This window comes from Chaetura pelagica, unplaced genomic scaffold, assembly GCF_000747805.2.
Source record: "Chaetura pelagica isolate M959 unplaced genomic scaffold, ChaPel_1.0 scaffold108, whole genome shotgun sequence".
Classification (NCBI taxonomy): Eukaryota; Metazoa; Chordata; class Aves; order Apodiformes; family Apodidae; genus Chaetura; species Chaetura pelagica.
The window spans coordinates 4,450,018-4,463,661 of record NW_009970718.1 but is presented as its reverse complement, the minus strand read 5'-3'; the positions used below and the strand labels follow the sequence as shown (position 1 = coordinate 4,463,661).

Genomic DNA, 13,644 nt, shown 5'->3' with positions numbered 1-13,644 from the left:
TCTAAGATAGGGAAATGCCATATTGGCATCCAGTGGTACTGTTCCAACCAACATTTGAATGCTTCTGTGTTCATCTCCACTAGAATATATCAATATCAGCAAGATTTCTTGGGTGCATAGAATTAAACATCATTTAGGAAAAAAAGCAGAGCTCTACCGTATAGCTCCTTAGTGAGGAAACTCTTCTGCTTGTGAAAAGAGCCACTATCATAATTAAACTCTTCATATCCATATCTCCTATTTAGAGAGAAACCTTCATGTCACCTTCACAACGTAGAGGTTACCACCCAACTTTAATTGTGCTGGTGGAGGGGGATCAGGAGCAGCACTTTGGGATGCACACGTCATGGCTAGTGCTGTCTTGCCCAGCTGTAGGGGTGACTTTGGGCCCGACGCTGGGAACGGGACTGGTCTCGCACCCGTATGGGCCCAGGAGGGCTGGAGCGGCTGCTGCCCTCAAGTGCTGGAGAGCTGCAGGAGGACCCAGATGCCACCTGATTTGGAGTGTTGGCACCGCTGATCTTCGAGGTGACACTGGAGGCTGTAAGAGGACATAAGGAGGAGGTCAAGGTCACAGCCCCTCAGGCCCAGAGCTAGGACCCCAGCACTCATGGAGCAGAGACGCTCTGCCAAGCCCACCCTGGGCTCCCACCCAGGAGACGCTTGGGTGCTTTGCCTTTTACCAATGCCCAGGTCAGCACAGCAATCACACTCCCAGCTGGTTGAGCTTTTCCTCAGGTGGGAGCAGCCTCTGTGAGTGCCCTCAGCAGCACAGGAGCAGCACAGGAGCAGTTGCCAGAGCCTGAGGAAGAAAAAGGTTGGTGGTTGCATGGACAAAGTGACTGCAGCATAGGATTGTCTGGCAGAGCTCCTATTCTCAGTCCTTCTGCTTTGAGCTTTTGGTGAGACAGAGATGCCATGAGCCCTGGGGTGCAGCTTTGGCAACTTACCCCTCTTCCTCCACCTGCTCCCTGCCTCCTGGACAAAGGCACTCCCTAGCATCACAGCGCCTGTGCCTCACATATAACTCTTGATAGGCACCACAATCTTCCCATGATGGTCCTCTTTTAGTGAAGGAAAGGAAAATTGATGAGCCCCTGCTGCTCCAGCTTGAGGCAGATACAGAGCATCCCTGCTCCTCCCCCACTATCCTGTTTCCAAGTCCTCAGTCAAACTGAAGCCCAGACTCAGGGGAGAGGGGAGGTCCAGGACTCCTGGGACAACCCCTGGCACAGCACAGTGATTGTACCCTCCTGACTTGTAAGATGGGAAGAAAAAAACCCAACCTCCTGGGGATTTGAATTCCCATGGTGAGCATTTCCATTGAAAAATGATACTGATTTTGACAATGTAGGCAGCAGAAACCATAGCAGCCGGCATGGATTGCCTGTTTCTGGATGCAGTCCCTGTGGAACCAGGCATGCTTGCATGCTGGGCACACCATGGTTCTGTAGGACTTTCTGTCTTCTACCAGGTCCAGGCAGATGAGGCACGTGGTGTTCTTCTCTGGAGCCACCTCCGCTGCCTGCTCTGGGCTGTGCTCCCAGCAGAAGGACCTGGGGGAGAGAGGAAAGGGTTGCGTGAGATGAGAAGTCCTGAGTCCTTCCCAGGTGATAGGGAGCAGGAAGAGGAGGTGTGAAAGAGACCCAGACCCAGGGCGCTGGCTCTGCCTGTGACCAACTGCTAGGAAGCATCACTACATGTTCCTTTCTTTTTTTGGCTGATGCTGGACAGAAGGGGACCGAATACTGTGAGCTTCACCTGTGAGGGTCAGCTGCCCTTACCTGTAGAGTCCAAAGAACTGGGTCACACATTCACCCTCCTCAGCACAAGGGAGATGGAAGCTGCGGTCACAACCCATCTCACAGCAGGTGATGGTGGCCCCACTCTTGCCGCAGACAAAGCAGTGCTGGAAAGAGCACAGCAGCACCCACTGTCAGCAGCCCCAGGGCCTCCACAGCCAGTCCCACACCTCCACACAGGGTGCAAGATGTGGCCATTGCTGGGTCACACTGTGCAGGTCTGCCTGACAGAGGAGGGCTCTTGTGCTGGAGCCTCTATGAAGGTGCTGGGAACAAGACTTCTGTCCCAGAGCTGGTTGGAGAGGTGATATTCTATAAACATCTGAGGCAATATTCTATAAACCTCTGAGAGAAGTCTCTCGGTCACTTGTCCTCATCAGAAGATTATGGAGCAGATCATCCTGAGTGCCATTATGCAGCGTGTGTAGAATAAGCAGATAATAAGGCCCAGTCATCATGGATTCATGAAAAACAGTTTCTGCTTCTAAAACCTGATTTCCTTCTATGACAAGGTGACCCACTTGGTGAATGAGGGAAAAGTTATAGATGTTGTTTACCTGGAGTTCAGTAAAGCTTTCCAGACTCTTTCTCACAGCATTCTCCTAGAGAAACTGGCCACATATAGCCTAGACTGGTGTACTCTTTGCTGGGTATAAAACTGGCTGGATGGTGGGGCTCCAAGGGTTGTAGTGAATGGAGTTAAATACAGCTGGAAACCCATCATGAGCGGTGTTACCCAGAGCTCAGTGTTGGGGCCAGGTCTGTTTAGTATCTTTATCAATTATCTGGACAATGGGGTCGAGTGGACCCTCAGTATGTTTGTAGATGATACTAAGTTGGGAGGGAATGTTGATCTGCCTGAGGGTAGGAAGGCTCTGTAGAGGAACCTGGACAGGTTGAATCAATGCACTGAGGCCAGGTGTATGAGGCCAAGTTCAACAAGGCCAAGTGTCAGGTCCTGCACTTGGGTCACAAGAACCCCACATGATGATACAGGCTTGGGGAACAGTGGCTGGAAAACTGCCAAGAGGAAAAGAACCTATGGATGTTGATTGATAGCTGGCTGAATATGAGCCAGTGTATGCCCAGGTAGCTTAGAAGGCCATCCTGACATTTATCAGAAATAGTGTGGCCAGCAGGACTAGGGAAGAGACTATTCCCCCCTGTACTCAGCACTAGTGAGGCTTCACATCAAGTACTGCGTTCAGTTCTGGGCTCCTCACTTTAACAAAAACATCAAGGTGCTGGAGTGAGTCCAGAGAAGTGCAACATAGCTGGTGAAAGGTCTGGAGATAAAATCTTATGAGGAGCGTTTAAGGAACCAAGGTCATTCGGTCTAGAGAAAAGAAGGCTGAGGGGAGACCTTATTGTTCTCTACAACTACCTGAAAGGAGGCTGCAGCGCGATGGGGGATGGTCTCTTCTCCCAAGTGACACGCAATAGGAAAAGATGACCTCAAGGTGTTACAGGGAAGGTTTAGATTAGGTATTAGAAGATAATTCTTCACTGTAAGGGTTATTAAATGCTGGAATAGGCTGCCCAGGGCGATGGTTGAATCACCATTCCTGAAGGTCTTTAAAATACATGTAGTTGTGGGGTTTACAAATATGGTATAACACTAGACTCAGTAGAGTTAGGTTAATGGTTGGACTTGACAGTCTTAAACGTCTTTTCCAACTAGAATGATTCTGTGATTCTGTGGCTGGGATTTCTTTCCTGGGGTCTGGGCTAAGTTCCCACAAACCTCTCCTGGCACAAATCTTCCTGTTTTTGTCAGGTCCTCACCTTCTGTGCTGCTTGCTTGATTGCATGTCTAATATCCTCAAGGCGAACCCCATCGTTATGCCGTTGCTGAAAAATCCCATTGCCAAAATACTGCAGAGGAGAAAAAACAAGAGGTTGATGAGGACAGCATGGCAGGGACTGCCTGTCAGAAAGCTGGAGATAGTCCTAGGGTAACTCACCAGGCAAAAGGAATGTGCACAGATCCCACCATTCTGCAGTTTGGGCCCACAGATTTCTGGGTCAGCCCCTGCCCGGTGACACAACATGCATTCTGGAGAGGAGAAAGCAAATGCCACCAGAAATGAGAAGCTCTGTGGGCCTGGGGGAAGACTCCCCTAGGGATTGTCCTCTGTCCCTGCCCAGCTGGATGAAGGATTTGGCTGGAGGCCTTGGAGAAGAGGGGCCACTGCAGACAGAGGGGTCCTGGCAGGCGCCCCTTGCCCAGCCTGGGCCCTGCTGGCTGACTAAAAGAAGGGGCCCTGCCCCAGGGCATTTGGGGCACTCTGGCCTTCCCCTCCACTGCTCTCAGCCCCATGCTGAATGCCCCAACAGCCTCTCTGCTGGGCTATAGGAAGGACACTTTGTTCTCACCTTGCTCCATGCTAGCAGACACAGTGCACGTCACTCGTGAACATTCGGAGAGTTTCCATTGCAGCAGTGCTGGAGCATCTCCGGTGGTGACACTCCAGGGAGGCGACACTGAGGGAGAAGTGACATGTGGGTTTGCTTCTAGCACCAGCCCAGAGCCCCAAGGTGTGAGGTTCCCCTCCTCCCTTGGCAGCCCCTATCCCTCCCCTGTGCTCTCCCCACCTCACATCACTTTGACATGGGCCTGAGCCCAGTGTCCCTTTGTTAGTGGCTTGGCTCTCTTCATCGCAATGGCCACTATGAAGTCAGCGCTCATGCACCCCTGGCACACGCAGGGACCTCAACCACCTGCCACCCACAGTGACACAGCCACCACCTCATAGGGGTGGGTGTGAAGGAAAGAGGTGGGGGCTCAAAACCTTGGCACCTGTGTAACCCACATAGGGGTAGATGCTCCTGCAGCAAGTGCCAAGTCAAATGCCAGGTCTCCCCAGGGCAGCTGTCAAGGGTGGCACTGCTTGCTGAAAGCTGCTGCAGGGCTCCAGCCCTGACTCGGGGCAACCTCTGCTCCTGCCTCAGCATGGGGAGCACTGCCCACATGGCAGGAAGGTGATCTTTCCTCTCTGTGCCACACCAGGAAGGTGGCATCAGCAGGACTGCCTCCAGTTCTGGGCTCCCCAGTACAGGGGATGGAAGTGACCTTCAAGCTTAGCCTGAGCTCTCACATGCCATCCACTCAGACATGGTCAGTGGTTGGTGCCTTCTTCAGCTCCTGCTTCTAGAAAGTGTCCCCAGCCACCTTCCAATCCAAACTTTGGTGCTTAGGTTTTCCTTCCCACCAGGCTTTCTGCAATGCCACTCTGCCTTCTGATGTTATGGCATTAATGACCTCCATTAGCTGGATGCTGACAGAGGTGAATGGTGCCAGAGAACATGCTCCTCAGCTCCCAGTGTGGCTTTGCATGACCACTGTTCTTTGACCAACTCTGTTTGACCTTCATTGCTCAAGCCAGTGCCTCAGAGCCCTCAACACAGTCCCTCTGAAGAGCTCTAACTGTTGTGGACATGTCTCCACCTCATGCCTTCCCAGTCACAGCAGTCAAGAATAGAAGGACAGAGTGCTGCCACAAAGGCCTCTTTTAGACTCTTCTTTCCTTCCTCATTGTCTCTGTGTCAGGTGAAAAGCCCATAAGGTCTCCCAGATTCCCGTGCCTTCTTCAGAGAGGACAGCTGCTCCCTACTTTTGTAAATAAATGCACTTTTCTTGAGATATTCAAGTGTAAGGCAGCTGACAGGCACAGAGTTGGCTGGTGCTCTCTTCAGCCAGTAAAGTGGGGGAATTAATGAAAAAATGAAGAAATTATGCTGCTGATGAATAGAGTAATCCAAAATCAAAGAGATGCCATACAGACTGTCTAGCTGGAACTGAATATAGTAGTCTGTCTATATACAAATGACCTGCTGAGGTTTTCACAAGAGCCTTCTCAAGGTGAAATATATTGTATGATGATAACTTGACTGTCCAGCTGATGTCATTCAGAGCAATAACCCTTTCTCTAATAGGATATGGAAGGATAAAAAGCATGTTTGTGTTGATTATATTTGATTTACAGTCACAGAATAAAGATACAAATGATATGACTATTATTATTCATGCAATATCCTATATGGACATAACATTTAATAGGTCAACAAATAAATGTTGTTTTTTATAGAACTTGTTAATTGCAAATGTCCAGAACTTCAGAAATTCAATATTTCAACAGGAATGAGACATTTAAACTCCTCTGAACATCTGGTCTGAAATTAATGTAGGATGATGTTTTAATTAATATTTGAGTACCCATTAATTTGAAAATATTAAACCAGAAGTGTTAACAGAATAGTAAGGTGACCTCCTGTTATCGTATTAACTCATCACAGTGTGACCTGTTTTTAAAGGTATAATAATTACACCTTATAACTGAAAAAATATATCTAAAAATGAACTTGTTCTGCAAATGTACAAAGTTCTGTTTAGGTAGGTCGAATTACCTTCAGAAAATCTCTGTCTCTTTGCATTGACTTTGCAGAAAACCTAAGATTACTAAGCTCCCCCCTGGGTTAAATGGAGTGGCATTAATTAGGTGGGATAAATTGTGATCTAAAGACATCAGCTATCTTTGAAACTCTCCAGGAATCTTTATTCAGCTGCAGGAACCTAAATAGTTTATTCCAAAACCTAACAGCATGTCCCTTCAAAAATACAGGGTTTTCTATCAAAAGTATTTGCATCTGTTTTCCTTTATACCATTTCTCAATTTCATTGAGAATTTAATATTGAGGGCTGAACAAAGACTCTAGGAGATAATGCAAACAGTCCTGAAGGTACTAGGTGCAAGCCTATCAATTAATTTCACAGGTTCTGGTTAAACAGACAAAAGCATTATTAGCACCACCATAAACAAGTTATTACAATCAGATCCTTAGGATCAATGGATTTGAATCCAAATACAATCACAGTTATTATCCGCAGGATATATTTCAGGGTCCAGTTTAAGGAAAACAGCTGAATGTCAAGGAGAATCCCTTCCCGAATTTTTTAACTTTAGAATCATAGAATCATAGAATCATAGAATCTTAGGGGCTGGAAGGGACCTCGAGAGATCATCTAGTCCAACCCCCCTGCCAGAGCAGGGTCACCTAGAGCACATCACACAGGAACTCATCCAGGTGGGTTTTGAATGTCTCCAGTGAGGGAGACTCCACAACCTCCCTGGGCAGTCTGTTCCAGTGCTCTGTCACTCTTACAGTAAAAAAATTTTTTCGGATATTCACCTTGAACTTCCTATGCTCCAATTTACACCCATTACCCCTTGTCCTATCACTGGTCATCACTGAGAAAAGCCTAACTCCGTCCCCCTGACACTCACCCCTTACATATTTGTAAACATTGATGAGGTCACCCCTCAGTCTCCTTTTCTCCAAGCTAAAGAGACCCAGCTCCCTCAGCCTTTCCTCATAAGGGAGATGTTCCACTCCCCTAATCATCTTCGTAGCTCTGCGCTGGACTCTTTCGAGCAGTTCCCTGTCCTTTTTGAACTGAGGGGCCCAGAACTGGACACAATACTCCAGATGTGGCCTCACCAATGCAGAATAGAGGGGGAGGAGAACCTCTCTTGACCTACTAACCACACCCTTTCTAATGCACCCCAGGATGCCATTGGCCTTCTTGGCCACAAGGGCACATTGCTGGCTCATGGTCATCCTCCTGTCTACCAGGACCCCCAGGTCTCTTTCACCTACACTACTCTCCAGCAGTTCAGCCCCCAACCTGTACTGGGACATGGTGTTGTTCTTCCCCAAATGTAAAACTCTGCACTTCCCCTTGTTGAATTTCATCATGTTTCTCCCCGCCCAACTCTCCAACCTATCTAAGTCTCTCTGAATGGCAGCACAGCCTTCTGGTGTGTCAGCCACTCCTCCCAGCTTAGTGTCATCAGCAAACTTGCTGAGGGTACATTCTATACCCTCATCCAGGTCGTTGATGAAGATGTTGAACAACACCGGTCCCAGTACCGACCCCTGTGGGACTCCACTAGTCACACACCTCCAACCAGATTCTGCCCCATTGACTACAACTCTCTGACTCCTTCCTTTCAACCAGTTCCTAATCCACCTCACTTCCTGATCACCAAACCCATACCTGATCAACTTTTCTACAAGGATGCTGTGGGAGACGGTGTCAAATGCTTTACTGAAATCAAGATAAACCACATCTACCGCTCTACCATCATCTATCCACCTAGTAATTTCCTCATAGAAGGCTATGAGGTTAGTCAAACATGATTTACCCTTGATAAAACCATGTTGACTGCTCTTGATGACCCCCATGTCCTTGATGTGCCTGGAGATAGTGACAAGAACAAGTTGTTCCATCACCTTTCCAGGGATGGAGGTGAGGCTGACCGGTCTATAGTTACCCGGGTCCTCCTTCTTGCCCTTCTTGTAGACTGGAGTGACATTTGCTATCCTCCAGTCCTCAGGCACCTCACCTGTTGCCCATGATTTACTGAAGATGATGGAGAGTGGCCTAGCAATGACCTCCGCCAGCTCCCTCAGCACCCTTGGGTGCATTCCATCTGGACCCATTGATTTATGGATGTCCAGATTACTCAACTGATCCCTAACCCAATCCTCATCTACCATGTCAAACTCTTCCTCTATCTTGACTTCTTCTGGGGCTATATGAATCTGGGGCTCATAGGGAGACCCTGCAGGAGTGAAGACAGAGGCAAAGAAGGCATTCAGCACCTCTGCCTTCTTTATATCCTCTGTCACCAGGGCTCCCACCTCATTCCTCAATGGGCCAATATTGCCTCTACTGCTAGTTTTGCTAGCTATGTATTTGAAAAAGCCCTTTCTATTATCCTTAACCTGACTTGCAAGGTTAAGTTCCAAGGAGGCCTTAGCTTTCCTAATTGCCTCCCTACATCCTCTGACAACAGTCCTATATTCCTCCCACGTGACCAGCCCCTCCTTCCATGATCTGTAGATTTTCCTTTTCCACTTAAGTTTGCCCAGTAGTTCCTTCTTTAACCATGCAGGTCTCCTAGCACCCTTACTAGATTTCCTAACCATTGGGACGCTCTGATCCTGTGCTTGCATTTAGCATTCATTTAAATGTATTTTTATGCCAATGTAGATGAAACTAAGTTTTCCTTGCCAACACTGACTGCCTCAGGTAGACCAATCACCCTGCAATGATGACACACATCAAGCAGACAAGACTGACTGGAAACCTTTCAAAAGTGGCCTGACATAACTTGCCAAAAAGGCAGAGAGTAATTAGGGGATAATTAAGGCTGCACCACCTAGAAAACCCCCTCTGATTTGCTTAAAATTGAGTCTTGGAACTGCATCCAGCGGAAGACTGACATTATTTCAGTGAAATGGAAAGTCAGATAGCACAGAATCAGGGCAATAGAGAGCTCTGAAGATAGGATCAAAATTTTCAATGTCCTTTACCTTTGAGAAGCACTGAAAGGTGCTGGGGAAAAAAAAACAACAAAAAAACAAAAGGTAGATTAAAAAAGTAATACAACATAGAAATATTAGTGTGCAAATAAAAATTCTACTAAAAGGGTAGATATTGTATGACAAGCATCAGGAAAATCAATGTGCTTGATCACAAACTGCCAACACACTATTTTTAATGAGATCTTAATATAGTACCATATAATTTAGTTTTGTACATTAGTATGATCCTGAAAAACTGTGTCAAGACAACACACAGGTCTGCATTCTCAAGCTCACACACCAAGTTATCTCAGTGCTGTCTATATAGTATTTTGCAGAACCTGAGAGCTTGGAAACTGTCCTTTTACAGCACAAAGGTTTAGGTCTTACTGATATTTTTATCTAAAGGACAATTTTAAGGAAAATAAAGGTGAATGAACAGCACAACCCATGCTGCTAACAAAATGTAAACTTTAAAGAACTGCTAAATATCTTGTGCTATTTAGCATAAATCCTCAGCACAGTAGCAGAGACCCCAAGTTTGTATTCTCCCTTAGAAATATAATCAGTGATATGCCCTCCAGATGCTGAAATCCAGGAGAAAGTTAAAGACTTTCCAATATTATTTCTCAACAATTTGTTAAAGGATTTTCAGATTTCTCGTGCTGACTTGAAATATTTTACAGCCTTGGTTTCTCTCCAAATTGTATCTCTTAATCACAACAAACTGTCATACACTGTCAGTCTCCACCAGTGGAAATGGTAATGAACAGCTTCACTTTACAAAAACACAGCTAACTGATTTCAGATTGATGAGGATGGCAAACAATTTTGCCCCAGCCTTTGATGAGCATATTTGTGCAGCTTGGAAATTCCATCCCAGAAAAGTAAATGTGCTCTTGGCAGTTGGAAGACAGATTGTACAAGGGCTCTCTTCTAGTAAAACTGAACTAATCAGAGAGCAGGTGTTTGATTTGCAGCCCTTCATGCACTGTTCTCTAAGCTCTGGGCTTTCATTAAGGCTGCAGTCTCTAATGACAACTTCCACATACAGTGGTAGACTCCAGAACAGACTGTCTCTTGGGAACACGGTCTTTCACATGCCATAATTCCTTTTCCAAAATCCCAAATGTAACATGTGTCTTTACTCTTTGATACTGCAAGGATTTTACTTTCCTTACTTTATTACTTCTGGAATGCAAATACATGGCTCAAACCATGTTCAAACAAATAAACAGACCGCTTATAGAGTATATTCCCCTTGTTAGTACTTGTTCAGGAAGTGTCTGCATTATACCCATTCAGTCTCTGGTGAAGAGGGAACATGTGAAAGTAGACGTCCAAATTACCACTTCTGCAGCAACTCAAAGTGTGCTACTCTTCTGTATGAAGGCAAAATGCTGTTTTCTGCTCGGAGAGCAGCTTGCTGGCTAGACATTCTCTCTGCTTGGGCAACAGCTTCTTCCCCTACCAGCAATGCAACAGGAGCTGGAAGTGGTGATTTGCACAGATCCACGGTGTTGCTTCTGAGGAGCAGCTGAGGGAATTGGGGTTGTTCAGTCTGGAGAAAAGGAGGCTGAGGGGAGACCTTATTCTCTTTACAACTACCCAAAAGGAAGCTGTAGCAAGGTGGGGGTAGGCCTGTTCTCCCATGTAACAAGCAATAGGACAAGAGGAAATGGCATCAATTTGTGCCAGGGGAGGTTTAGATTAGATACTAAAAGATAATTCTTCACTGAAAGCATTATCAAACACTGGAACAGGCTGCCCAGGGAGGTGGTGGAGTCACCATCCCTGGAGGTATTTAAAATACCAATATAAATACCCCAAAGAGTTGCAAATCCATCATGGCTAGCTATGTAGCAGACTATAGCCATACAGCTGTTTTGGACATAAAGACATAACTGAACCAGAGAGAGCTGACAAGGTCTTGATCATGTGGAATACAGTAGACCATACTGGAGAGCTGAAGCACCAGGAAAGGATGCAAGACCAAGATGCCTACCTGTACACTGCTTCTATTGCCCTCCATTTAATTCTGCTGTGAACAAAATCCTGGATTATTAAGGACTTTCTATGGAGTCAAAGTATTTGTCGTTGTAAACATTCATAGCAGGATAATACATTTGCTGCACTCTGTTTTCTAGCAGATTTTTGCAACTTATTTACAGAATTCTAAATATTTGAGTAATGACAGCTTTCTGTACTATACAATGCATAGCAAGCTGCCAATTACATTTTGTCTGTAAAACCTGACTGTTACAAATATGCTTTCTTCATTGAAAGAGAACCTAGGTTCTTGCTCATTTGCCCACACTATGGTATAATGCTACAGAAATCTCAAGCCGCTTAATATCCAAAGGTATATTTGAAGAAAAAGAATTATATACTTTTCACTTTTTTCATCATGTGAAGGAAATGGAAATGAAGCTTCATATGGGGATTGATAATTTAAGAGCATTTAAATTAGTCCGAAACAAGTTACTATACAAAGTTTACAGAGCAGTTACAGTAGCAGTAACTGCAGAAAATTGAAGGTTCAATTTGAAATTAAGCCTAACTATAAATTTGTAACTAAGTGCAGTGGGTGTCATGAAAAATTCAGCATTCAGCACAGGGGAAGGTGGTGTAACACCTATTAGCAGTGTGGAAGTTACCACAGCTATGAACATGCCTGGAGCAGCAAATGATGCTCAGGATGGTAAATAATGGAAGGAGTTACCATCACCCTGCTAAGTTGTCACAGATTGCAGATATTTATAGCTAATGAAACTATCAATGCAATCACTGTATAGCAACACTTCCAATACTGATATTGAAGAGCTTTCTGTGCAGTGGAAAACTATTCCCTCTGGTGCCTGTCTAAGGTAGTTGGTATATGTTTACTTATGGATGAGAGAAAAGCTGTAAAAATGTCTTTTCAGAGCAGCTGAGTTCTCTTGCCCAACATGTGGTATCTTGAGTCTGTTTCAAAAGGTACACCTATCTGTAGTCCTTCTTGAATCCAGTGTAGGTGTTGGTTATCAGCCCTTCTGGTACATACACCTCTATTTAAGATGATGTATAGAATCATAATGAATTATATGAAGACTGAAATATGAAGAAATTGTAGCTCCCATTTTGGAATCCGTTTGTTCTCTTCCCGTGGTCTGAAGAACACCCATGCAGCATCCTGCTGCACACAGGCCTGTTTCAGTCACTGTATACAGGTAGCAGCTTTTGGAAGAAGACAAACACTTTGACAAATTCGATACCATGCAGTCAGATTTTGAGGATTTTACACAGCAAAATTACTCTAAAAAGCCAATTTCTAGTGATTTTCCAAATACTTTACAGAAACTTAGTCACCAAGTCAGATTTAATGATCAGATATTCCTGGCTTCACAGGTTATTGACTATTCTAAATTACTACTTTGAAAGATTGACCCGAATGACTACAGGTGGATCAGCTAAACACTATAGACCTGCTCACTAAATCTTCACCATTTATGTCTACTTACTTACACTCATCATCACTTAGTATCACTTGGCCTAACAAAAATTTGCAGATGAAACTCTTACTCTCCAAATTCACTCCAAGAAACCAAATCTATATTGCATCAAGATCTACTACATCAGGTGAGCCTGTGCAAAGGCTGAAGGATCATGTATCATCACTCAAAGAGGACTGAGATTTACTGGAAGCAAGTATGCAGCCCAACTAGTCCCTTGAGCACAGCCACAATGAGAAGGCCACAGCATAAGTAGCTCATTGTTAAGCTTTTAGCCACTCCCTTACATTTTTAACCTTCACTTTAAACCAAGTTGATGTCACGGTTTAAATGACTTAATATCAAACTAGCAATAGCTGCAGGGGGGAAATTTGATGCCAACAGAAATCCTCTCCCTCCCAAGCTTCCTCCAGGTTTCATCAGAAAGATGTAATCCTGAACCTGAAAAGCAGCAGCAGAAGTTTATGTTTGGGCATATTTCAGCGATCAGCACTTCCTGTGCCCTCCATCTTGCCTTCTCTGTCACCCCTACAGGAGCTTTCCTGCTGCCCTCTGGGCAGTGATTAATTTCTCCTTCACTGGACGAGTCGTTGTTTGGAGACATGCTCAGTCTTAGCAGCCCTTTGAAGCAGGACACACATTTGGCTGGTGTTGCTGATTTAGTGCATAAGACCTTGTGCACCTGCAATACTACATACATAATAAAATCCTTCCACATGAAGTCCTTGCCTCTCCCTCCAGTGCCTAGTTGAGCTTCACAATGCTGTCTAAAAGATAAATTGTTTCCCACTAGCAGCAGATATTAGAGATATTTAAATGGCAAACATGGGCTCTGTCAGGCTCATGATGGAAAGCTGAAATACAGATTTCTAGCTCTATTTCCACATCCAGCTACAACATCAGGAGGCTGAGAAACTAAGAAGTGTAGAGGATCTACAGTACATGTCCACAAGAGGAGGAGGAGAAAAAGAAAAGGGAAA

General features: G+C 45.3%; 1 protein-coding gene across 1 annotated transcript in view; it reads right to left on the bottom strand.

Moving 5' to 3' along the window:
- Nucleotides 1-350: 350 nt before the first annotated feature.
- The window catches only part of LOC104396463 (G2/M phase-specific E3 ubiquitin-protein ligase-like), a 113,180-nt gene continuing 99,886 nt past the window's right edge, over nucleotides 351-13,644 (bottom strand). The window contains exons 3-6 of the mRNA XM_010006306.1: nucleotides 3,588-3,677; nucleotides 1,785-1,909; nucleotides 1,282-1,556; nucleotides 351-541 (exon numbers count right to left, since the gene is read on the bottom strand). Of these exons, the coding sequence (XP_010004608.1) occupies nucleotides 351-541; nucleotides 1,282-1,556; nucleotides 1,785-1,909; nucleotides 3,588-3,677 (681 nt within the window). The remainder of the gene's footprint in view (nucleotides 542-1,281; nucleotides 1,557-1,784; nucleotides 1,910-3,587; nucleotides 3,678-13,644) is intronic.